General features: G+C 43.2%; 1 protein-coding gene across 1 annotated transcript; it reads left to right on the top strand.

Annotated features, from left to right (window-relative positions):
* Positions 1-10295: 10295 nt before the first annotated feature.
* On the top strand, positions 10296-10667 carry LOC129765796 (uncharacterized). The gene has a single exon (XM_055766226.1). The coding sequence runs from the start codon at positions 10296-10298 to the stop codon at positions 10665-10667; it is 372 nt and encodes a 123-aa protein (XP_055622201.1).
* Positions 10668-26409: the final 15742 nt, after the last annotated feature.

Here is a 26409-nt window from a genome sequence, read left to right on the forward strand (position 1 = left end):
TGTTCATAATGTTCTATGGGTAGAATACAACAAAATGAAGACGGCTCCAAAGGGATCTTTCCTTCGTCGGATTTTGCGATTAGCAATACATTTGCCCTTCCATTTTTAGTTATACAGATAGATAGATAGAAGATATAGGAATGCGTTGTTTTGCCTGAAAAACCATTTCCACTTTCGAACAAAGATCAATTTCGCTAGCGCAAATATCGAATGCACTAACAATGCTTATCACGTTGAAATTTTCGGTCATATGGGAATTCAATTTTCCGACATTATCCGACATTCCTTCAGAGTTTTCTGGATATTTTCCGATTTTACTCTCCACTATATTGATCTACAGGAAGAGATGTAGAAATGTAGAAATGTAGAAATAAAGTAGGCTAAAATCGGACCAAGAAGGCTTCGGGGTTTCCGCTCACGAATAGATTTGGCCTTCCATTTTTATTTATATAGATAGATATAGGCTAACAGTGCGAGGTTGAAGGGATGCTTAAGGACTGGGATGAAACGGTTTCCGTTATCGCTTGGATGTAGTCAATTTTAATATTACTCAAAGATGTTCAGTTTAGGCTTTGAGAATCAACTCATTGTCGTTTGCTCAAAAGATACCCCTCTAGGAGAGTAATTTTTAGGGAAATTAGCGACGCACATGTTGCCATCCGCTCGTTTACTAAAAAATGATTCGCTTGGCGCCGGCAGCGCTAATTCGGTTTACTTGGTTTGTCGCCGGCCGTTCTTGACATTATCGGGAAATTACAATCTGTTAATGTCAATCTCATCGATAGTTCTCATAAGTTCTCGACTCTGTTCCCTCACTGTCATAAAATTTCGAAGTATAGTATAGTAAAATTATAGTATTAGAGTAAATGAATGTAATTTTTCAGTCATCGTGAAGTCTTTTGTCTGCAATGATGTCAGGACAAAAGTACTTATGAAATCATAAAAAACGTTGACGTGTACAAGTTATTGTTACCAGAATACAAAAGATACTGAAGTACTGTCGTCGGCCACTGAGCGATACTATGCTCACGACATCACTGCGGTGCGACCTATTTTGCGAGTGGTTACGCTGTGGTTACGTAGGACGGTGAAGTGTTAATGAATGACTCAAAAAATAGGACTAACCTGATGTGTATTGATATAAACTAAATATAAAAACTTTTAATGTATTAAAACTATGGAAAAATTACATACGGTGAGTGAAATATATTTGATTTGATGAATAGAGCTTCTCATTTTTCAAAAACCTGTGAAATATTGTTATATCCAAAAAGTCTGCAACAAAAATAAAAAGTATTTCACAGATATGTCTGTAAATTTACAAACATATCTGTAAGTCTGACATCTCTGGTGGTCTGAGAATTTATTGCAAGAAATCGCTTGAAAAAATGCATGAATTTGCTTGAAAATGAAGTGGATTGAGTCGGCACCACTTAGTCGCGGATTTTTAACTTTATTCGGGAACATATTGGGATGCAAATAAACCTACATCACACCACTGCCCATGTTTGTATAGGAGACGCAAGCGACAAAATGAACAAAATCGACTTTTTCACTGTTTTGCATTCTACGCAATGAGCAATTTAAAAAAAAACGTTTCCGAAAAATCACTGTTTGTCCGCATAACAGACGTAGTTTCATACAGCTTTCATACATCGTTCGAAAATCAACAATTATCAGTATTATGGCTATAAGCTAAATCTTCATTTGAATCACATTCTTTGTAGAGCCCAAACATGCCTATCATCATAGTATCTTATTACTTAGTGTTTCCTAATAGATGAATATAATACACCATTGAAACACTGCTCATATAATTACTTTCTGTACACTGCACTGCGATGAACAAAGAGAAGCAATTGTGTTTTTTTAAATGTTACAATTACCTAAATTTCTGCATTTGAATCTTCAAGTAGGCAATGAAACAATCGGATCAGTAGTAAAATTACAATAATATTGGTTCTTAGCATCGGATTCGACATCGAATTATTCCACATACTCAGCATTTACTCATACGAGCGGAACGCCAGAGTCTTATCGCCTAGCCTCTTCGATTTCTGCCAGCAGCCACCACTGCAACTGCAACGGAGTCTCCATCCTGTCCATCTACTACCAGAATGTTAGAGGACTAAAGGGTGTGTCACATCAAATTGCATCACGGAATAAACGCTGTAGAAATTTAATTTTTAGGAATTATATCTTCAGCTTTGGTTTTATAATCAGATAAGAGTGTATAGATCACGTTGGCCATGCTTCACTGTCAATTTTTCGTAAATTTGGAAAAATGTCGTCGAACGAAAAAGAGCGTCGTGAATTAATCTTGTACACTAATTTCAAGAATCCGGAGTTATCACATCGGTACATCGGTAAGATGCTGGGAATCGTCCAATCCACGGTCAGCAGAGTACTGAAACGATACTTCGGGAACCTAACCATCGACCGGAAGGTGAAGAACGGCAAAAATGGATGCTCCGTCAGTGAAAAAGATCACAAGCGCGTAGTTAAGCAGTTTAGACGTGATCCGAGAAGTTCGGTCCGGGATGTCGCCAATAAGCTGAATTTGTCAAGTTCATTCGTCCAGCGGACCAAGCAGCGGGAGGGCCTGCGTACATACAAGGTTCAGGAGGCTCCTAACCGCGACGAAAGGCAAAACATGGTGGGGAAGACGCGAGCCCGGAAGCTGTACACCGAAATGCTGACGAAGCCGCATTGCCTGGTAATCGACGACGAAACCTACGTCAAAGTGGACTTTCGTCAGCTGCCGGGCCTGTTGTTCTTCTCCGCAGAGGACAAATTCAGCGTTCCGGAGGAGATTCGCAAGCAGAAACTATCCAAGTTTGCCAAAAAGTACATGGTGTGGCAAGTGATCTGCTATTGCGGAAAGCGGAGCGCCCCCTTCGTGATGACCAGCACGGTAAACGGGCAGGTTTACCTTAAGGAGTGCCTACAGAAGCGCTTACTACCACTATTGAAGCAGCACGAGGGCCCGACCATCTTCTAGCCGGATCTCGCTTCGTGCCACTATTCAAAGGACGTGTTGCAGTGGTACTAAGCCAACGGGGTCACCTTCGTGCCAAAGGAAATGAACCCGCCCAACGCGCCGGAGCTTCGCCCAATAGAGAAATATTGGGCGATTATGAAGCAGGCCCTCCGGAAGAACCCAAAAGTTGTCAAATCGGAGGCGGACTTCAAGAGAAAATGGATTTCTGTTCAAAAAAAACTACAACCTGACGTTGTACAGAACCTTATGGACGGGGTAAAGAGGAAGGTGCGAGCATACGGGCTTGGGCTCGAAGTATGATTAAAAAGAAAATGCCAAAAGTTGTTTAATAGTTTTTATTTTACTGTCTAAAATTTTCAAAAGGATCGGTCTACTGGGCGAATTTCTACAGCGTTTTTTCCGTGATGCAATTTGATGTGACACACCCTTTACGCACTAAAACGAGTTGTGACTATGACGTGGTCGTGCTCACCGAAACATGGCTTCGCCCGGATATATGCGACGTCGAGCTGACGTCAGATTACTCAGTGTTTCGTTGCGATCGTAATGAGTCCACTAGCGATCTTCAGAGGGGCGGTGGAGTGCTCATCGCAGTTAGAGCCAGTATTTGCTGCAGTTCAGTCTCCTTGATGAACTGTGAGCAAATAGAGCAAGTTGCTACATGCTTAGTGCTTCCACATCGATCCATATACGTCGTCGGTATCTACTTACGACCTAACTCTGATCCAAGATTATATTCCACTCACGCTTCGGCCGTTCAGAGCATTTGTGATCGATCATCTGAAAATGATATCGTTCTACTATTGGGCGACTATAACCTCCCTTATTTGCGTTGGCATTTTGACGAAGATATCAATGGACTTTTGCCGGTAGACGCATCTAGTGAACATGAAGTTACAATTGCGGAATCCATTCTTGCTTGGTTTGGTACAAGTGAACTCTCTCACAAATTGCAATGGTAGGCTCCTTGATTTGGCGTTCGTTGATTCACCGGACGATCTCGAAATTTTCGCACCTCCACTTCCTCTCCTGAATATCGACGTTCATCACGTACCATTCGTCTCGCAAGTAGATACGCATTGCTGCATTTACGACCAGGTAGATTTGCATCCCGCAGCTTTCGATTTTGACTTTCGGAGGTGTGATTTCTCATCTCTGAATGTTGAACTCTCGTCAGTAAACTGGCAGAATTATTTCCAAGGTGACTCTGTCGATGAGAACGTACTGCTGTTCTATGATAAATTACTCGAAATCTTGCACGCTAATGTTCGCCGTCGTCGCCGTGCTATCAGCTCTACCTACAGGAAGCCTTGGTGGAATGCCGAGCTGCCTAACCTGCGAAACAGACTCCGCAAAGCCCGCAAACATTTCTTCGAATCTAAAACAGATTCAAATAGAGATCTTCTACGGTAAGCTGAAGTCAGCTATAAGGAACGTCTTGTCTCTGCCCACTACGATTATGTGATCAGGTCACAGTCATCACTGAAGAAAAATCCTTCGACATTTTGGAAATTTGTAAAACTACAACGAACCAATAATCGTGTGCCCAACAACGTAAGCTACAGCTCATCTACGGCTACCTCTGCCGAAGAAGCTGCAAATCTATTTTCAAACTACTTTCAAAGTGTGTTCAGCTCTACCTCGCTTCAAATTCATCAAAGTAGTTTCCAAGATGTACCTTTCTATAATGTTCATCTGCCCCTCATCGATTACTCTAGGGCAGAAGTGCGGAATGTATTAGAAGATCTTGACGTGTCAAAAGGAGCAGAAGTCGATGGTTTACCACCACTTTTATTCAAAAACTGTGTTACATCTCTAGTGGAGCCTTTGACACTACTGTTTAATCGATCCGTGCAACAGAAAACGTTTCCGGCTATGTGGAAAACTGCTTCTATGGTCCCCATTCATAAAGCTGGAAGCTTGCAACGAGTCGAGAACTACCGCGGCATCTCGATACTCTGTTGCTTAGGAAAAGTTCTAGAATCCCTTATTCATAAAGTTTTACTGGCTGCAGCAACACCGTCGATTTCTGAATACCAGCATGGATTTGTTCCTCGTCGCTCCACAACATCCAACTTGATGTGCTACACAAGCAGCTTGTTCCAGGAAATGGAACGTCGGAATCAAGTCGATTCTATTTATGTCGACTTCCCGAAGGCCTTTGACACTGTACCGCATGCCTTCGCAGTGGAGAAGCTGAAGCACATGGGCTTTCCAAACTGGATCACGGACTGGTTACTATCTTATCTGACGGGCCGGAAGGCGTTCGTACAACTCGACTCTGCACGATCGGAATTATTTGAAATAGCGTCCGGTGTTCCACAGGGAAGCGTACTGGGTCCTCTTATCTTTGTTCTCTTTATAAATGATCTATGCCCCCGATTCTCATCCGGGAAACTATTATATGCAGACGACCTAAAAATATTCAGGGTAATCAAGTCAACACTGGATTGTACTGCGCTACAAACGGATATCAACATCACTTCGCAATGGTGCTCCGATAATGGTATGCATTTGAACATCACTAAATGCAAGGTAATCACGTTCACCCGTGGTATGTCGCCGATCAATCACGTCTACTCAATTAACATAACTCCTCTAGAACGTGTTCAGTCCATCCGCGATCTGGGCGTTGTCAGTGACTCCAAGCTGCGCACGTTAGTGCGCAGTACTCTGGAATATGCCTCGCCGATCTGGTCACCCTATCACGTTGCTCAAGTGATCAGCATTGAACGTGTACAGAGGCAATTCGTGCGCTTCGCCCTCCGTAACTTTCCCTGGAACGACCCGGCTAATCTCCCTGATTATGCGGCTCGCTGCCAACTTATAGACCTTCAGTTACTATCAGCACGAAGAACCCAGACACAACGGCTGTTCATATTCGACCTTTTGAAAAACAACATCGACTTGAAAAAGTTTCGTTTTACGTTTCTCAACGTCAACTAAGACAATTGCCTTTAATTATCGTTCCTAGACATAGAACAAGTTATGGGTTCAACAGCCCATTCAGCAGCTGCCTAAGGGCGTTCAACAATGTTAGTAGCAGTTTCGACTTTAATATGGCTAAAAATGATTTTAAAAACCGAATTATGAACGTAGTTTAAGTTTACGATCTGTGCGACTAGGTCGAAGATTAATAATAATAATAATAATAATACCGTTGGAGTAAGTCACTCCACCATCTTTAGGCGATTGATCGTGATATCGGTAAATCATGTTGCTAAAATTACCAACATTGCAGATTATCTTTATAAATTCAATAAATTGAAAAAAAAACATGAACCTGTTGCTCTTATTATATTCCAGAGCATTCAGGAAAAAAGTACTATCATAGACTCTCAACAAATCCAAAGCACCTTTTCCAGACATTCCACTGAATTTCTTCCAAACCATTTTGATTTTATCCGAAAACAACTGAAACTACCGACGGAGACGTTTTGACAATTATCGGAAATGTAAATACTAACGCTGCAGAGTGATTACGTCTAGATATGCGAACAAATGTTCATTGAAACGATTGATTGTCCGCATAAATGGACACAAGCGTTTTCCAAATGGAAAAAATGTGTTTGAATCCGCGAAATCTCTTAGGTCCTCTTCTTACCGATAATATCCTTCAACTGGACAGATTATTTCATTGGAAATTTGCATGGTTTCGCTTGAAAGTAAAAAACTACAAAATTGTGTTTTCCCAACACTAATGGTGTTGGTGATTACGTCTCCTATGCAAACATGGGCAGACCAGGGCCCTGTTACATAATCGAAATTTCATAAATTGTTACCCGACACGCCTTCTAGGCGTGTGAGTCCTTCCTAACCGAGACTCTGCGCAGTCAAGCAGTTGGCTTAAGCGCCACTCCCGTAAGGGAGGCCAACCGCCGTGTTTTTGGTTGCCCGGCCAATGAGAATCGAACTCCCAGGGCGGGTTTTTCTTTCTTCCCCCAAAACCCGGTTTGTTTCTCAATTTGAGCTGCGCTGTACAGTGAACCCGAACACCGCTTGTCCAGAGGACAAGATTAAAGCCCGAGAGTGCGTGGGCCGATCCCCAGACCACAAATTTCAGCAAATTTTCCTCACTGGACCAATTAGCGAAAATATCGTCCACAACGAAGCTCGCTTCGGAGCGCAGGAGTTCAACTAACTGCAACAAAAAGGAGTCTCTTTGCAGACTCAAGACCTTTACGACTACAAAAAAAAATCAGTTGCCGGTACTTAGGCCACACCGCTAGCCAGTAAATAACTCAGACTATAAAATATTCAACTCAACATTTATTACAGGAAAACAGCGTGACGACAAAAAACTAATTCAACTCATTTACACATAACAGAAAAATTTAATCTAACTCCAGACTCGAACATCAAATCATTGGATTTGCAGACATAGCAATTAGCTCACTACACCAAAGGCACATTCAAATAGATTTGGTAATGGCGGTTGACTTTCTAGTCATACTGCTGTGGCTTCTCCATTCACTTTTCAATGGCTATTGTGTGTGTACTTTTGTGTGGTGTTGCTTCTGTTCTCTTTTCAAACATTTTCGGGCGATTATCTTTAATCTCCCGAGCGCAGCTTAAATCCACGATAGATACAATACGGTAGGGCGACTTATGAGAAAGGCCTTTCAGCCATCTTGGATTTTGAATGTAAACAATCTGCAATATTTTGCAATATCTTTTTTTTGCTCTTTGTGTGTGGAATTGTTTTGGTGGGAATAAGAACATTGAAACGTTGAAAGGTAAGTCTTTTACGGTTAAAATTAGGTTTGTAATATACTCTATCTTATTATATTTTTCAGCTCAGGAGAATAAATCGACTTTCGGTGTCGGTCGGTGATGAAGGTATTTTTCCCGCGTTTTGCAGTTAGAGACGTCGGTTAATTGTTCGATTGTAAGGTTTCTGGAATTTCAAGTTTTCCTATATCTATTCTTTGTTTCTGTGTTCTTGGTTAACAAAAACTTAATGCCTGTTTTTGATGGGGCATAAAAAGATGATATAAAAGGATTTCTAGCAACTTCCTGCGACTAGTTTTATCATCGATATTGTTTAGCTCATATATATATATTCCAAAATGATTCCCTGGTGGTGGAGGATGTTGAGATTGCCAACGAAGCAACACGATTACAAGAAGCATGCCATGATAATTTAATGCTCTGTAGTTTGTCGAAATATATCTTTCTTGTTTGATCGTTCACTAGTTTAGTCGCATTTTATTTTCACTTCCTTCCAAGTGGTTATGGGCCCAGAACTAGGTGCCTAGCAACGATAATCAACATCCGTGAAAATTTTTTCCTGAAGCGAAGCCGAAATGGAGAAGATCCAGTTTCCGAAGCTAAATGGAGAAAATTACAGCAGCTGGAAGTTCAGCACCGAGCTGCTGCTGATCCGGGAGAATTTGTGGAAGTTCGTCACCCAAGCGAGACCTGCCGATCAAGCTGCGACGACGGCGGATCCGGGAAACATTGCTGAGTTGGAAGATTGGAACTACGGGGACCAGCGAGCACGAGCCACGATCGGGCTCTTGATGGAGAGCAACCAGCATGGCCTCATCAAGCAGACAATGACCGCTCGTGAAGCCTGGAAAAAGCTTGGGGACCATTTTGAGAAGCCAACCCTGACTTCCAAAGTGTCCTTATTGCGAAACCTGATTACGAAACGGTACAGTGAGGGCGAGGACATGGAGAAGCACGTCGTCGGAATGGAATAAATCTTCGAGCGTCTCTCCTTGGCGGACCTGAAACTGGACGAAAAGCTGCAGGTGGCGATTGTGTTGAGTAGCCTCCCGAAATCTTTCAACACGCTGACGACGGCCCTCGAGAGCAGGGCGGACGACGAGCTCACTTTGGAATTGGTGAAAAGGAAACTCATCGACGAGGTAACGAAAATCGGTAGCTATGGCAACGAGACCGGTTTGCGGGCAGGTTCTGGTAAGAAGCCACTTACTTGCCACTACTGCCAAAAACCGGGGCACAAACAGCGGGAGTGTCGGAAGTTGGCCAGTGACCGAGAAGAGGAGAACCGGAACGACCAGGAGAACCGGAAAACCCGCAAAACTTCGTCCAGGGCAAAGGCGGTTCGTGAAGATAGGAGCGAAGCCACCTTCATGGCCAGAGGAGCAGTTGAAGCAGCAGCCTGGGTCGTCGATTCCGGGGCGACATCGCACATGTGCGCCGAGAGGGATTTTTTCGTGGACCTGGATGAAAATGTGACCGAACACGTGGTGCTCGCTGACGGCAAGACGACGGTTGCGAGGGGCAAAGGAACTTGTCGCATCGGTTGCTGCGATCTTGAAGGTAAAAATCTGACAGTTAATCTTACAGATACGTTGTACGTACCGAATCTCGAGTCGAATTTGATTTCGGTGCGAAAGTTGGTCGAGAAGAAAGGAACCGTCATCTTCGATGCCAAGGGCTGCACCATTCTGAAGGATGAAAGGGTTGCAGCAAACGCGGTCGTTTCTGGTGGGTTGTACGTCTTAAAGAACGCCCACAGAGCGACGAAGGTGGAAGAAAAACGCCACACCGCCAACTGTCAGCACACGTGGCACAGAAGGATGGGTCATCGTGACAACGAGGCCTTGCAGGATTTGAAGAGGAAGAGCCTAGCGACAGGACTGCAAATCGAGGACTGTGGACTGCGGATTCAGTGCGAGTGCTGTCTGGAGGGGAAATTTGCACGACTCCCGTTTCCCAAAGAAGCCAAGAAGAAATCGAAGCACCCGTTGGATTTGGTCCATGTCGACGTGTGTGGGCCGATGAAAAATATCACACAAGGTGGATGTCGCTACTATCTCACCGTGATTGACAACTATTCTCGCTACACGACGGTATATTTCCTACGTGAAAAATCCGATGCAGAGGACAAGCTGAAGGACTTCGTGATGGAGATGAAGACCACCTTTGACAGGCCGCCGAAGATCATCCGATCGGACAACGGCGGTGAATTCAAGAATCGAGCAATGGAAGACTTCTGCAGACGGGAAGGCATCCGGCAACAGTTTACCACACCGTACACCCCGCAGCAAAATGGTGTTGCGGAACGGAAAAATCGTTCTCTGAATGAGATGGCGAAGTGGATGCTGTTGGACGCGGACCTCCCGTTGCGATACTGGGCCGAAGCCGTGAATACTGCAAACTACCTCCAGAATCGGCTTCCTACCACGGCACTCCAGGTAACACCGTACGAGGCATGGTGGGACGAGAAACGGATGTGAGCCATTTGCAGATTTTTGGCACCAAGGCATTTGTGTGGGTTCCCAAACAGAACAGATCGAAGTTTGATTCGAAGGCGGTGAAGATGACGTTCGTGGGCTATTCATCGCAACAGAAGGCGTACCGATTCCTGGACCTGATGACTGGCACCATTGTGAACCGCAGAGATGCACGATTTCTGACGATGGGCAACACCGGTCAGGATGAAGCGTCAGAAAATGGAAGTATCATCGAATGCTCGATCGGTGAACATGCTTTCCCGAAGACTAATAATTTTCCTATCGTTGCAGGGGACGTTCATAGTGAGCAACCGGAGATTGAAGAGGAGTCTGATTCCGACGAAGAGGATGATCAAAACGAGACGATCGATCCATACGTCGATTGCGATGCCACGCTCACCGATGGCAACGACGAGGATGAACGTCCCCCCAACGCACCAATTGCACCAAAAATATAAAAGGATTTCTAGCAACTTCCTGCGACTAGTTTTATCATCGATATTGTTTAGCTCATATATATATATTCCAAAATGATTCCCTGGTGGTGGAGGATGTTGAGATTGCCAACGAAGCAACACGATTACAAGAAGCATGCCATGATAATTTAATGCTCTGTAGTTTGTCGAAATATATCTTTCTTGTTTGATCGTTCACTAGTTTAGTCGCATTTTATTTTCACTCCCTTCCAAGTGGTTATGGGCCCAGAACTAGGTGCCTAGCAACGATAATCAACATCCGTGAAAATTTTTTCCTGAAGCGAAGCCGAAATGGAGAAGATCCAGTTTCCGAAGCTAAATGGAGAAAATTACAGCAGCTGGAAGTTCAGCACCGAGCTGCTGCTGATCCGGGAGAATTTGTGGAAGTTCGTCACCCAAGCGAGACCTGCCGATCAAGCTGCGACGACGGCGGATCCGGGAAACATTGCTGAGTTGGAAGATTGGAACTACGGGGACCAGCGAGCACGAGCCACGATCGGGCTCTTGATGGAGAGCAACCAGCATGGCCTCATCAAGCAGACAATGACCGCTCGTGAAGCCTGGAAAAAGCTTGGGGACCATTTTGAGAAGCCAACCCTGACTTCCAAAGTGTCCTTATTGCGAAACCTGATTACGAAACGGTACAGTGAGGGCGAGGACATGGAGAAGCACGTCGTCGGAATGGAATAAATCTTCGAGCGTCTCTCCTTGGCGGACCTGAAACTGGACGAAAAGCTGCAGGTGGCGATTGTGTTGAGTAGCCTCCCGAAATCTTTCAACACGCTGACGACGGCCCTCGAGAGCAGGGCGGACGACGAGCTCACTTTGGAATTGGTGAAAAGGAAACTCATCGACGAGGTAACGAAAATCGGTAGCTATGGCAACGAGACCGGTTTGCGGGCAGGTTCTGGTAAGAAGCCACTTACTTGCCACTACTGCCAAAAACCGGGGCACAAACAGCGGGAGTGTCGGAAGTTGGCCAGTGACCGAGAAGAGGAGAACCGGAACGACCAGGAGAACCGGAAAACCCGCAAAACTTCGTCCAGGGCAAAGGCGGTTCGTGAAGATAGGAGCGAAGCCACCTTCATGGCCAGAGGAGCAGTTGAAGCAGCAGCCTGGGTCGTCGATTCCGGGGCGACATCGCACATGTGCGCCGAGAGGGATTTTTTCGTGGACCTGGATGAAAATGTGACCGAACACGTGGTGCTCGCTGACGGCAAGACGACGGTTGCGAGGGGCAAAGGAACTTGTCGCATCGGTTGCTGCGATCTTGAAGGTAAAAATCTGACAGTTAATCTTACAGATACGTTGTACGTACCGAATCTCGAGTCGAATTTGATTTCGGTGCGAAAGTTGGTCGAGAAGAAAGGAACCGTCATCTTCGATGCCAAGGGCTGCACCATTCTGAAGGATGAAAGGGTTGCAGCAAACGCGGTCGTTTCTGGTGGGTTGTACGTCTTGAAGAACGCCCACAGAGCGACGAAGGTGGAAGAAAAACGCCACACCGCCAACTGTCAGCACACGTGGCACAGAAGGATGGGTCATCGTGACAACGAGGCCTTGCAGGATTTGAAGAGGAAGAGCCTAGCGACAGGACTGCAAATCGAGGACTGTGGACTGCGGATTCAGTGCGAGTGCTGTCTGGAGGGGAAATTTGCACGACTCCCGTTTCCCAAAGAAGCCAAGAAGAAATCGAAGCACCCGTTGGATTTGGTCCATGTCGACGTGTGTGGGCCGATGAAAAATATCACACAAGGTGGATGTCGCTACTATCTCACCGTGATTGACAACTATTCTCGCTACACGACGGTATATTTCCTACGTGAAAAATCCGATGCAGAGGACAAGCTGAAGGACTTCGTGATGGAGATGAAGACCACCTTTGACAGGCCGCCGAAGATCATCCGATCGGACAACGGCGGTGAATTCAAGAATCGAGCAATGGAAGACTTCTGCAGACGGGAAGGCATCCGGCAACAGTTTACCACACCGTACACCCCGCAGCAAAATGGTGTTGCGGAACGGAAAAATCGTTCTCTGAATGAGATGGCGAAGTGGATGCTGTTGGACGCGGACCTCCCGTTGCGATACTGGGCCGAAGCCGTGACTACTGCAAACTACCTCCAGAATCGGCTTCCTACCACGGCACTCCAGGTAACACCGTACGAGGCATGGTGGGACGAGAAACGGATGTGAGCCATTTGCAGATTTTTGGCACCAAGGCATTTGTGTGGGTTCCCAAACAGAACAGATCGAAGTTTGATTCGAAGGCGGTGAAGATGACGTTCGTGGGCTATTCATCGCAACAGAAGGCGTACCGATTCCTGGACCTGATGACTGGCACCATTGTGAACCGCAGAGATGCACGATTTCTGACGATGGGCAACACCGGTCAGGATGAAGCGTCAGAAAATGGAAGTATCATCGAATGCTCGATCGGTGAACATGCTTTCCCGAAGACTAATAATTTTCCTATCGTTGCAGGGGACGTTCATAGTGAGCAACCGGAGATTGAAGAGGAGTCTGATTCCGACGAAGAGGATGATCAAAACGAGACGATCGATCCATACGTCGATTGCGATGCCACGCTCACCGATGGCAACGACGAGGATGAACGTCCCCCCAACGCACCAATTGAACCTGTGGCTCCAAGAACGTCCAGCCGGACGACGAAGGGAGTGCCACCTCAAAGATATGGCGAAACAGGCCAGATTGCCATTCAGCAAGCCGCTGAGCCACGGACCGTCGCAGAAGCCCTGGGTGGTCCAGAGCGAGAGCAGTGGAAGAAAGCAATGGACGAGGAGTTTGCTTCTCTGCAGGAGAACAAAACTTGGGAAATCGTCCAGTTGCCCTCCAACCGGAAACCAGTGGGCTGCCGCTGGATTTTCAAGAAAAAGCTGGATGAGCATGGCAACGTAGCAAGGTACAAGGCGCGTCTCGTGGCGAAAGGCTTCAGTCAGAAGTTTGGAACTGACTACGATGACGTCTACGCGCCCGTAGCCAAACACACGACATTTCGGGCACTTCTGGCGGTAGCTGCCCGGAGGATGATGGATGTGAAGCACATCGACATCAAAACGGCGTACCTGTATGGAGAAATAAGCGAAGAAATCTTCATGCAGCAACCCCCCGGATACGAAACCGGAAATCGAAGCGAAGTTTGCAGCTTAAGGAGGAGTTTGTATGGACTCAAGCAAGACGGACGGGTTTGGAACAGAACCATCACCGAAGTCCTGATGCAGCTGGGATACAAGCCAACGGAAGCTGACAACTGTCTTTTCGTGAGGAACGTTGACGGAGAGCTTTCGTTTATTTTGCTCTACGTCGACGATTTGCTAATCGTATCATTTGGAGATGACGAATACAGGCGAGTTTGCTCTTTCCTGGGGAAGAAATTCAAGATTTCCTGCCTTGGCAATGTGAAAAACTACCTTGGGATCCAGGTGGAACGGAACGTGAACGGAGATTTTCTGCTGTCGCAAGAAGGCTACATCAATCGGATCGTGGCTCGATTTAGTATGGAACAAGCGAACATCACGCAAAAGGAGGAGAAAATGCCGAACAGTGAGAAGTACCAAAGCCTTGTCGGTGCTTTGCTCTATGTTGCTGTTTGTACCAGACCAGACTTGGCGATCACCGCGTCCATTCTCGGGCGCAGAGTAAGCAAGCCGACGGAAACCGACTGGTCGGAAGCAAAGCGAGCCCTGCGGTACTTGAAGGGTACTGCCAACTTGCGGTTGAAGCTAGGAGGAGAGGGAAACCTTGAAGGCTATGCTGACGCAGATTGGGCAGGAGATCGCTCGGACCGGAAATCGAATTCCGGATTTTTGTTCAAACTTGGAGGTGGACCGATCGCTTGGACATCCCGGAAGCAGTCATGCGTTACGCTGTCATCGACCGAGGCAGAGTATGTAGCTCTGGCAGAAGCAACCAAGGAACTGCTGTGGCTCATCAAACTCATGCGAGGCCTCGGTGAAGAAGTCCACTACCCTGTTCTCATCCACGAGGACAACTAGAGTTGCATCAGCATGCTGCAGAACGAAGGTGATACCCGGCGTACCAAACACATCGACACCAGGCTCAACCTCGTCCGTGATCTGAAGAAATCTGGAGTCCTGTGCGTTCGGTATTGTCCAACCGAATCCATGGAAGCAGATGCCCTGACAAAGCCGCTACCAAGGGTGAAGCTGGAGAGACTACGATCATTAATTGGCCTGCAACAGATCGTGATTGAGGAGGAGTGTTGAGATTGCCAACGAAGCAACACGATTACAAGAAGCATGCCATGATAATTTAATGCTCTGTAGTTTGTCGAAATATATATTTCTTGTTTGATCGTTCACTAGTTTAGTCGCATTTTATTTTCACTCCCTTCCAAGTGAGGAGACTGGGAAGAAGAATTCAGGGTCTGCAGGAGTAGAATGCGGACTTAAAGAAGGAGGTCTCAGCTCCCGTTCTAAAATAATAGTATTCAAATTCAGAGTACCAACGAAAATATACCATACTAGTGGTCAATGATTCTATAAATGTACCTCTTTTGAACTAGTAGCTATAAAGACCAAGCAGAAATATTCAAACAAATCAGCTATTTCAACAACATTCAAAGTACAGGTTTTTTTGAACAGAAAAAAATTTATGTAGATACAATAATTATATTGTGCATCATTCTCATGGTGTGCTTTTTTTTCAATCGTCCTCAAAAAATCATGAAATGATAAATTTACTAAACTAAATATACTTAAATACCATTTCATTCAAAAACAGTTATTCTGCACCATGTTTATTTCAAAATTATATTTAATGTAACTTTTAAAATTATGACACCATAGTTTTTTATTATAAATATGTCTGTTCTTTTTGATTACAAGAAATAAATATTCGCTCGGTTAATCGAATACTGAAAAACAATTATTCGAATGAATCGAATATTTAAAAATGACCCCACGATTAATGAATAAACGAAAAATTTAGACATCTCTATTTGCAGTCAAATCCCTTTCCTCAGTCCTCTGTATATTTATACCGTTTCCCCTCGCGCACTTATTGACGACACGGTCACACCTTTAGTTCATCCATCTTGGCTTAAATCGAGTTGCTCGCCGGATTCCGAATTCAAATACCAAGAAAATCCGCCAAAAACTCTCCCGGTTAAGGAAACGTGAATTTCTTAGAAAAAACTCACACGAGTGTCTAAGACATTTTCTGAGACGTGTCTTGGCTAAATTGAGCCGTCGAGTTACATCTGGCATTCAATTATAGCTAGCAGTGAAATCGGAAAGGGGAAAAGCATTCGCTTTACAGTTCATCCGAAACATACACATATGAAAAGACACTCAGATTCCACACACGGAAGTTGTGTTGAAACTGACGTTCATACTCATAAAAACGAGGGGCTCAACAATACTAAAATCAGCGCTGCACAATAATATTAGTCTTGTATCTGTCACTTGTAGATTCCTGTTGCATAATGAAACAAGAAGTGAAAATTTACAATTTTTGTTACATATTACATATTCAAAGTCAATGTTGCATAAACATATAACAAAAGTTTCGACTTGTACTTTTTTCTACAACTTCGAGTGGACCCGTTTTTTTTTCAATGTTCGATTTTTTGTTAAAATTTTTCGGGTACGGAAACGTACCGTTTCGACGTTTTAGACAAACGCTAAGTGCCCGGTGGGCCATTGGTTGGGTATGGCTCCTATACAAGCTATACCCAACCAGTGGCCCACCGGGCCCTTCAGGTTAGCCTGCCTGGCCCATTACCATTTTGTATGTGTAACAATAACGAAAACCTAATAAACCATCTAGGAAACATGAGATGAGAATAATAGAATGTGTGTAATAAACATATTACACATTCACACACTAGTTAATTGTTTGTAGTAGTACACTGCGCTTCACAACTATAGAACCACTAATTTTTTTCTGAGTTTCCAGAGTTCCAGAGATATGTAAGAAGTTATTTCAGCTCTGAACGGATTTCGGAACGGATTGGTTTGTATTTCAATCGAATCGGAAATTCTCTAAAATTTTTCGGTACGTTATACACTACAGCTCCCTAACCCATAAATAATTTAAATGAAGGAAAATTCCAAGAATACATATTTTGCTATTATGTTCCCGTGGCCGAATATGTATCAGCGAGGTACAATATTTAAATATCACTGCTAATCAGACGATATATATGAATGCAGCATTCGTTCTACGGACAATGCGGATAGAGAAAATTTTGCAATCTTAGCTCCGCCGTACTCTATTCATTGAGTATAAACAAGATGTTACATCTCTGCGGATTGTGTCGAACCTCAATCTAACACCATGGCGTCGCGAGCTGTCATGAGTATAATATATGAGTATAGGTATATAGAAACAAACAAAGGTAAATAAAAACATTTTGTGTGTCGAAGTGATAGGATTAGAGATGGGCAAAACAGTTCACTTTGATGAACGGTTCACTCACTAACCGTTCATCTAAGTGAATTAGTTCTTTTGAACCGTTCTTTCGCTCTTTCGTTGAGTGATATTAAGAACAACATAGAATGTTGGCTGGAACTCAACATCAATAGACAGCTATTAATTGATATCGTTGGATTGGATAGTGTACGTATGAGATTTATATTTTTGAAAGTTAGTGGGGAAAGATAAGCTGCTTCATTAAAAGTCGCAAACTTTATGTGAAAATATGTTTATCGTTCGACAAAAGTCTATATAATAATTATTTTTTTTTCCAAAATATATATTTTTATAAAGGCTCATATGGCGTTAGCCTCACGGGGCCGGGAGTTCAATACAATTTTTCTTATTATCTATGCTAGTAATATGTAACCGATTACTCGCGGTTGGCTCGAGGTTAGTATTACAAGTGTTTTCGTTATTGGGATGTTGCTGTCTCCAATGCTCTGTACGTGTGCCCGACACGGGATACTTCCTATTGGGATGCAGCTGACCATTAATCAGCAACGCCCCCCTAGTCTGTACCTCATATCTAGCGTGGTGCGTCTTTCTCGACTCGAGGAATCCAGGATAGAATGGTCACTAGCCGGCGCAATCATCAGCTCGTGTAGAGTTGTCATGAGCGGTACAACCTTTGGCTCTTGTTGAATGATCAGTGGACTGCACAACCTTTGGCCCGTGTGTCTGTAAAGAGTGTGTGTATGTATTGCCGCGACTAAGTAAAAGTTTATCGATCGGATAGGAGGGATATGAAACGGGGACACAACGAAGGAAACATCATTAAACGTTGACATCGGCGTTTCTGAGGAACAGGTATAGATTAAGCAGATCTCCGATTGTCTGCCTTTTGCTCTCAGTGCTCTAGAGAGCTGAGAGCGAGCAGCATGGAACCGGATACACGACCAGACAACATGCTCGATGTCGTGGTAGCCATCGCCACAATCACAAAGATTGTTTGCTGCGAGCCCAATGCGAGAGCCCAGAGATGCGCGTTTAGGTTGTAGTGATTGGACATAAGCCGAGATATCACGCGAATGAAATCACGACCTACATTCAATCCCTTGAACCATGCCCTCGTCGAGACCTTAGGGATAATCGTATGTAACCAACGACCGAACTCATCTCCACTCCACATGCGCTGCCAACTTACGAGCGTTATATAATAATTTGATGCGCACAAAATATGTGCAATTTTTCATATTCTTTTTTTGGACAACACGCAGGTTCCATGTAAGATCATATTTCATAATGTTCATTCAGGGAAAAAAATCAGCAGCGATTTTCACTAACAATCAATCATACAAACAATCACGATAACACGTACACGCAATAGGCCAAACAATGAATTGAGAGCCACGAAAAAACTTTTTTCTCAACATGCCCTCACTATAAAATTTTATGTTTACCTAATCCATGAATCGCCCCAGCTTCCCCCAGATTTTTTTCTGATAATCAGAAAGTATATGATATGTATATGATGTTTTGCTTTTAAAACTACGAAAATCTAATTTAATTTTTAACCCAAAATTGAAAATACATTAACAAAATAAACCCTGCGTTACATGCATTTTGCTCATGAATGACAAATCATTTTATTTTCCTTACAAGCGTTCTCGTTATATTTATCCATTCCGTCCAGCGCAAATCAGTTCAGCTGCACTCGTTCGATCGCTCAATTCGTTCAATTTGCCCGCAAACACTTCGTTCACTCTCAATCAGTTCTTTCCCATACAGTTCACTCGCAAACAGTTCGTTCACAAACAGTTCTCTCTCCAATAGTTCACTCGCAAACCGTTCTTACGGAATCAGTTCGTTCACAAACCGTTCGCTCGCAATCAGTTCGTGGGGAGAACTATCGTTCTTTGAAAAAGAACGACCGTTCATTCACTCTTTTCGGCGAACTAGTTCTTTCGTACCGTTCGTGAACGGTTTGCCCATCTCTAGATAGGATTAAAAAGATAAATGCATTGAATGAGCTGATTGCATTGAGAACGAATTACGAAGGTAGAAGTCTTGAAATTTGCCCCTTAAATATTCTAATGCGTAAGCGTATCATTTATAGTTGAAATCATAAATAGGACTAGACTGCATAGGTTGGGAATTGTAGCAGGAGACTAAACGTGCGTAGTTTCGTTGCAATTACCTGAAGAACCAAACATACCTGAAAAGAAAGAACGTGAGATTTTATGTCAGTGAAATTATAATTAAAATTGTGCAATAGAACCTGAAAGATTTAGAATACTTACCTTTTGTTTGTGAAATAATAACGTAATGATTGTATAAAATGTGTAATGTCGAAAATGTATCTTGTAATCAATGGTGTAAATTTATGTAACCAGTTATTGTTTTTTTTTCCAAAATATATATTTTTATCAAGGCTCATATGGCGTTAGCCTCACGGGGCCGGGAGTTCAATACTTTGACATTTTTTCTTATTATCTATGTTAGTAATATGTAACCGATTACTCGCGGTTGGCTCGAGGTTAGTATTACAAGTGTTTTCGTAATTCGGATGTTGCTGTCTTCGATGCTCTGTACGTGTGCCCGACTCGGGATACTTCCTATTGGGATGCAGCTGACCCTTGATCAGCAACGCCCCCCTAGTCTGTACCTCATATCTAGCGTGGTGCGTCTTTCTCGACTCGAGGAATCCAGGATAGAATGGTCACTAGCCGGTGCAATCATCAGCTCGTGTAGAGTTGTCATGAGCGGTACAACCTTTGGCTCTTGTTGAATCATCAGTGGACTGCACAACCTTTGGCCTGTGTATCTGTAAAGAGTGTGTGTATGTATTGCCGCGACTAAGTAAAAGTTTATCGTTTGGATAGGAGGGATATGAAACGGGGGCACAACGAAGGAAACATCATTAAACGTTGACATCGGCGTTTCTGAGGAACAGGTATAGATGAAGCAGAAGATCAGGATCCCGGCTACCTAAGATATCCCGGACGGGGATATCCGATTGTCTGCCTTGTGCTCTCATTGCTCTAGAGAGCTGAGAGCGAGCAGCATGGAACCGGATACACGACCAGACAACATACTCGATGTCGTGGTAGCCATCGCCACAATCACAAAGATTGTTTGCTGCGAGCCCAATGCGATAGAGATGCGCGTTTAGGTTGTAGTGATTGGACATAAGCCGAGATATCACGCGAATGAAATCACGACCTACATTCAATCCCTTGAACCATGCACTCGTCGAGACCTTAGGGATAATCGTGTGTAACCAACGACCGAACTCATCTCCACTCCACATGCGCTGCCAACTAACGAGTGTGTCCTGACGAGGAATGTGAAAAAATTCATTATAGGCAATTTGCCTTTCAAAAAGTGTGCCTTCTGAAGCGCCCACCTTAGCTAGCGAGTCCGCTTTCTCATTCCCCGGAATCGAACAATGAGAGGGAACCCATGCTAAGGTAATCTTGAATAATTTTTCGACCAAAACACTCAATAGTTGTCTTATTCTTGTTAGGAAATAAGATGAGCGTTTATCAACTTTCATTGAGCGGATTGCCTCTATTGAGCTGAGACTGTCTGAAAAAATAAAATAGTGGTCGATGGGCAATGTTTCAATGATCCCCAGTGCGTAGTATATCGCACCCAGTTCAGCGACATACACGGAACAAGGATCTTTGAGTTTGAAAGAGGCACTGGAATTTTCATTGAAGATGCCGAAGCCAGTGGACCCGTTTATGAATGAACCTTCAGTAAAGAACATTTTATCAGATCTAATTTTGCCATATTCAACCGAAAATATCGGCGGAATAGAATCGGAGGTGATCTGGGATTCCATGGATTTTTTGTCGCATGGACAGATAAAAAATGACAGAGGAATTGCAAAAGTATGGGAAGCAAACTTGGTTGGAGATGCCTGGTGAAGGGTGCACGTCGTGGGTAAGGTACTCATGGTATAAAGACATAAAACTTGACTGAGTAGTCAGTTGGAGTAGATTTTCGAAGTTATCAATAACCAATGGATTCATGATCTTGCAACGGATGAGAAATCTGTAGGATAATTCTGTGAACCGAAGAGTAAGCGGGGGTACTCCTGCCAAAACTTCGAGACTCATCGTATGTGTCGAATGCAAACACCCCATTGCTATACGCAAGCAACGATATTGTATTCTCTCCAGCTTGAGAATATGAATCCTGGCAGCTGATCGGAAGCAAAAACTGCCATATTCTAACACTGACAATATCGTTGTTTTGTACAACTGAATGAGGTCTCCTGGATGGGCACCCCACCATGTTCCGGTAATTGTTTGGAGAAAATTAATTCTTTGCTGGCATTTCTGTTTCAAATACGCAATGTGTCTCCCCCAGGTACACTTAGAGTCAAAATATACACCCAGGTATTTGAAAAACATAGAGTGTTGGATCGTTTTGCCGGATAGGTGAAGCTGGAATTGGGCGGGTTCGTGCTTCCTAGAAAAAACGACCATTTCAGTTTTCTCCGTAGAGAATTCGATACCCAGCTTGAGGGCCCACGTGAACAGATTGTTCAGGGTATCTTGCAACGACTTTTGCAGAACGACGGGATTAGTACCCGTGATGGAAATAACTCCATCGTCTGCAAGTTGTCTCAACGTGCAGTCTCTAGTTAGACAATCATCTATATCATTGACGTAAAAACTGTACAAGAGGGTGCTTAGGCAGGAGCCTTGTGGTAGGCCCATAAAACTGTATCGAGAAGATTTCAAGCTGCCATGATTGAAAAACATGTGCTTTTCTGACAGTAAACTGTACAGGAAATTATTCAGAATTGGTGAAAGTCCACGATTATGAAGTTTCTCTGAGAGAATTTCCATGGAAACTGAATCAAATGCCCCTTTGATATCGAGGAAAACGGAAGCCATTTGTTCTTTGCGAGCAAATGCGATTTGGATTTCAGAAGATAGCAGCGCGAGACAATCGGTCGTCCCTTTACCTCGGCGGAAGCCAAACTGCGTATTTGACAGCAAATTGTTCGCTTCAACCCACTTGTCCAAACGAAGTAGAATCATTTTCTCTAACAATTTGCGAATACAGGATAACATTGCAATCGGCCTATACGAGTTGTGATCGCAAGCCGGCTTGTTGGGTTTCCGTATGGCTATCACTCTCACTTGTCTCCAGTCATGTGGGACAATATTCAGCTCCAGAAACTTGTTGAACAAGTTCAGCAAACGCTGTTTCGCCAAGTCGGGAAGATTCTTCAACAAGTTGAATTTAATCTTGTCCGACCCCGGAGCTGAATTGTTACATAAGAGGAGGGCAATTGAGAATTCCACCATCGAAAAATTCTCATAGTCGCATTGGAGCGGAATGTCGCGTACGACGCTTTGTGCAGGAACGGAATCGGGACAAACCTCTCTTGCAAATTTGAAAATCCAACGGTCAGAGTATTCCTCGCTTTCATTGGTATGGTTCCAGCCACGCATTCTCCTAGCCGTATTCCAAAGAGTGCTCATAGCGGTCTCCCTTGACAAACCATTGACGAACTTTCGCCAATATCCACGCTTTTTTGCTTTAATCAGACCTTTTAGTTTGGCTTCTAGAGCTTGGTACATTCGAAACCATTCCACTAGTCCAGTTTTCCGGAATTTTTTGAAAGCGGATGATTTTTCAAGGTAGACCTTTGAACACTCCTTGTCCCACCAAAGTGATGGAGGACGACGTCGGAAAGTGGTAGCAGGAACACGTTTCTTTTGAGCTTGAAGTGCGCTTTCGTAAATCAAACTCGATATAAAGTTATACTCTTCGAGTGGAGGAAGTTCATGCATTGAAACAAGTGCTTCAGATATTATTTCTGCAAATTTTCTCCAGTCAATATTTTTCGTGAGGTCATACGCAATATCGACTGACTCACGAGAACCTGATTCATTGGCGATCGATAAAATTATTGGCAGGTGGTCACTACCGTGGGGATCTTGGATTACCTTCCACGTGCAATCCAGGGATAACGAAGAAGAGCAAAGTGATATGTCTAGCATACTTGCCCGTGCAGGGGGGTTGGCTATTCTAGTTGCTTCCCCAGTATTCAAAACTGTCAATTTGAAGTTGTCGCACAGATCATAAATCAAAGTGGCACGGTTGTCATCGTAGAGTGAACCCCATGCTGTTCCATGGGAGTTGAGGTCACCTAAGATTAGCCGCGGCTCCGGCAGTGCCTCGATGATATCAAAAAACTGATGGCGGCCAACCATAGTTCTTGGAGGAATATATATCGAGGCAATGCAGAGGTCTTTGCCATTGATTTGTGTCTGGCAAGCGACAACTTCAATGCCTGTCATCGATGGGAGAGTGACTCTAGTGACATTTTTTAATCCCCAATAGTACGCCACCAAACGAGTCATTTCGATCGAGGCGAATAATGTTGAAATCGTGGAAATTCAGTTCGTCGGCTGAAGAAAGCCATGTTTCACAGAGGGAAAATACATCACAGTTAGAACTATGAATTAAAAATTTAAATTGATCTAGTTTAGGGATGATGCTTCTGCAATTCCACTGTATTACAGTGGTCAAATCCTTGACCTCTTGCACTGAATCAGGCATCGAGGGAAATGAACGCTGCTAAAAAACCACATTTTTCTTTCAAAAATGTTCTCACAATCGGGAGCAAACATAATACTATGCTTTTAAGAGGGTCATTTAAAAAGTCCCTGGGTCCCAACCAGTTATTGTTGTTTTTAGGGATTTTTTTAACGACTGACAATACACGTTATCAAGCCGGCAAATAGCGGCTCTTTCCCACACAAGCCTTTCGCCATTTCAAATTGCAGTATTCACTTACCATCAGTCATCTAGCTAGCGACCAGACGGCAGCAAGACTTTCGAAATTATTTTTCTCAAGACCGGGTGTTTAGTTTTCCAAATTGGTCTTTTTCAAGACTAGAGAAAAATGAACTGATGAATTTTAAAGTCTCTAAAATTCAAAACACCATAATCATCATTATTCAAGACATCTCGTTCAAACTATCAGACAGCAGCAGTATCAGACAGGAGATTCTAAGGGTGGTTTTAGACTAGTGATATATTCATGTGAAGAAATCGTATCAACCGTTTACACTAGCGTGAACTTCTATAATGAATATATTCATATTTTCGGTGAATTAATTCACCTAAAGTAGAACTGCAACCAACTTTAGTGATTTCTCACCGGTGAAAAATTCATAAGCGTTTACATATGCTGAATTTATTCAAGTTATATTATATATACCTCGAATAAGAGTATCATATTTATTCTCACCCGTTTACACCTATTTTCACGTGAATAAATCCATCTATAGTTATATATCTCCCTAATGTAAACCCGCCATAAGGAAGACTGAAATATAGATATCGCACAGTATGGTGCAATTTTGTTCGGTCTGAACACCGCGTCGATTTGCATGCTGTCTGGCGCGTCGCATCATATTTGAACCTGTACTGGGGTCTAAGTTTAAAATTTCTAAAGCGAGGGCGTCTTCTTTGCGGTGAAAAATTTTGAGCGTTAATACCTCTTTGTCAGTTGAACAAAATGGTATGTCAATTATTTCATTCGAAAAATAAAAGGTGTATGAGTGATTACTTCTCATTGACCCAAAAATTGTTTCAATAGCTCAAAACTACTTCGAAAGCAAACTATTGAAATCACAGAATCTATAAATATGAGTACCTGCTTCAAAGTTCATCTTAGTCAAGATTTGTCGATGCATGTCGTTGGCTATCAGTGAAAGTTCTCTAAATATTGTGCTCGCCCTGGCCAACTTGAATTTATATTTTGCTACTGTGTTGAGCCATATTTTTCACCATCTTCAGAATATGCAAGAAACAAGCATGGTGTAGAGCCGAATCAGAGCAGTAGAGAAATATTTAATCGGACGTAAGTCGTTTTCATACCGTGGAAATAGAGGGGAACCATCTTCAGCTGCGTCTACAAAACAATGCAAACCCATAGTTTCTTCCAGGGCCACTAAAACCTTCAACTACAGAGTTATTTTAGAGATTTCTATGCATTCTAAAAATCTATTTCATATTTATTCGTGACTTAAGGGAGCTTCTGTAAATTCCGGAATGTGTTTGGATTCTTAATTCATTCGCTTTAAGCCTTGAAAAAGTCCAATTAGAAAAATCAAACTAAACAACGCGACCTTGAAAAAAAACCATTTGAAAAGCAATGCTGCCGTCCGGTCGCTAGCTGGATGACTGATAAATCGTGAATGACTTATTTGTGATTTTTTTCAAATGATCATAAAATTTTCGTGTTTTCAATTGTTGTTTCCTGGTTAAATGTGACGTAAGATATTTTTCATCATTGAGAGTTGTGTGTTCTTCGGTCGGAAACTGAAGGTGAAAATTTGATTCGATGCTATTGCTTTCGCCTCCACCGTCACCACACAAAAGATTCCGTTCGAATTTGTGTTTTTGCCAAGATATACTGAAAAAACTACTTATATACTCAAGGAGAGAAAGAAGATATTTCAGTTTCAGTGCTCTAAACAGCGAGCAATCCTCACTTAGCGAAAGCATTCATTTATCGGCCTCTGTCATTGCTATCAAAAATGAGATCAAAGAGTTTTATCAATAAATTTCTTCAATATTTGTTCTCGCCGGCAATAATTTTGTAGTTCTATGTTGACAATGCGATCGTGTCTTGGATATCACCCTTCTTTATTTATTTATTTCTTGTGGCCCGTGACCCCATTACTAACACGTGTTTGTGGCCCTCATGAAAAAAAAAGGTTGAGTACCGCTGCTCTAGATGAATCCAGTAACGAAAAAAGAAAAAACAGTGGGTTATATCTCTGGTATAACCGGGTGACTTAGGACTATCGTGGATTTAGTGATCATTTGTTTTTAGTTGCATCTGAATCAATTCTGAATGAATGAATAAATTAATATTTGGGGGACTTCGAAAACCGAGAGCGTTACGTTCAGCAAAAGAGGCAATCACACAAAAGTTGTATAATACATAATACATTGCCCCTATTGTGATATGATTTGTATTCCATTCCTGATAGACAAAATATCTGTCAAATCAGTCTACATAATTTTTGCGTTCGCTCATCCTTTCTCACAACACCCATTTCTCGTTTGAGAAATTGTTGAGTAAACATCGTTTGCCAGTGCGCGTAGAGCGGGAATTCCTTCTCAAGATTCATTGCACCTCTAATAAATTGCCGAAAGACGTGGTTTTACGTTATCGCACTTGATTGAAAAACGAAATGTATTAGGTCGCAGTATTATATGGATAGGAAACATTAAAATAAACTCTTTCGCTAGAATGTAATTTTCAATTCCAAGGGGA

Source organism: Toxorhynchites rutilus, chromosome 2 (assembly GCF_029784135.1).
Source record: "Toxorhynchites rutilus septentrionalis strain SRP chromosome 2, ASM2978413v1, whole genome shotgun sequence".
NCBI lineage: Eukaryota > Metazoa > Arthropoda > Insecta > Diptera > Culicidae > Toxorhynchites > Toxorhynchites rutilus.

Excerpts from the sequence above, each read along its gene's own strand:
- LOC129765796 (XM_055766226.1), top strand. The coding sequence starts at position 10,296 with ATGACGTTCGTGGGCTATTCATCGCAACAGAAGGCGTACCGATTCCTG.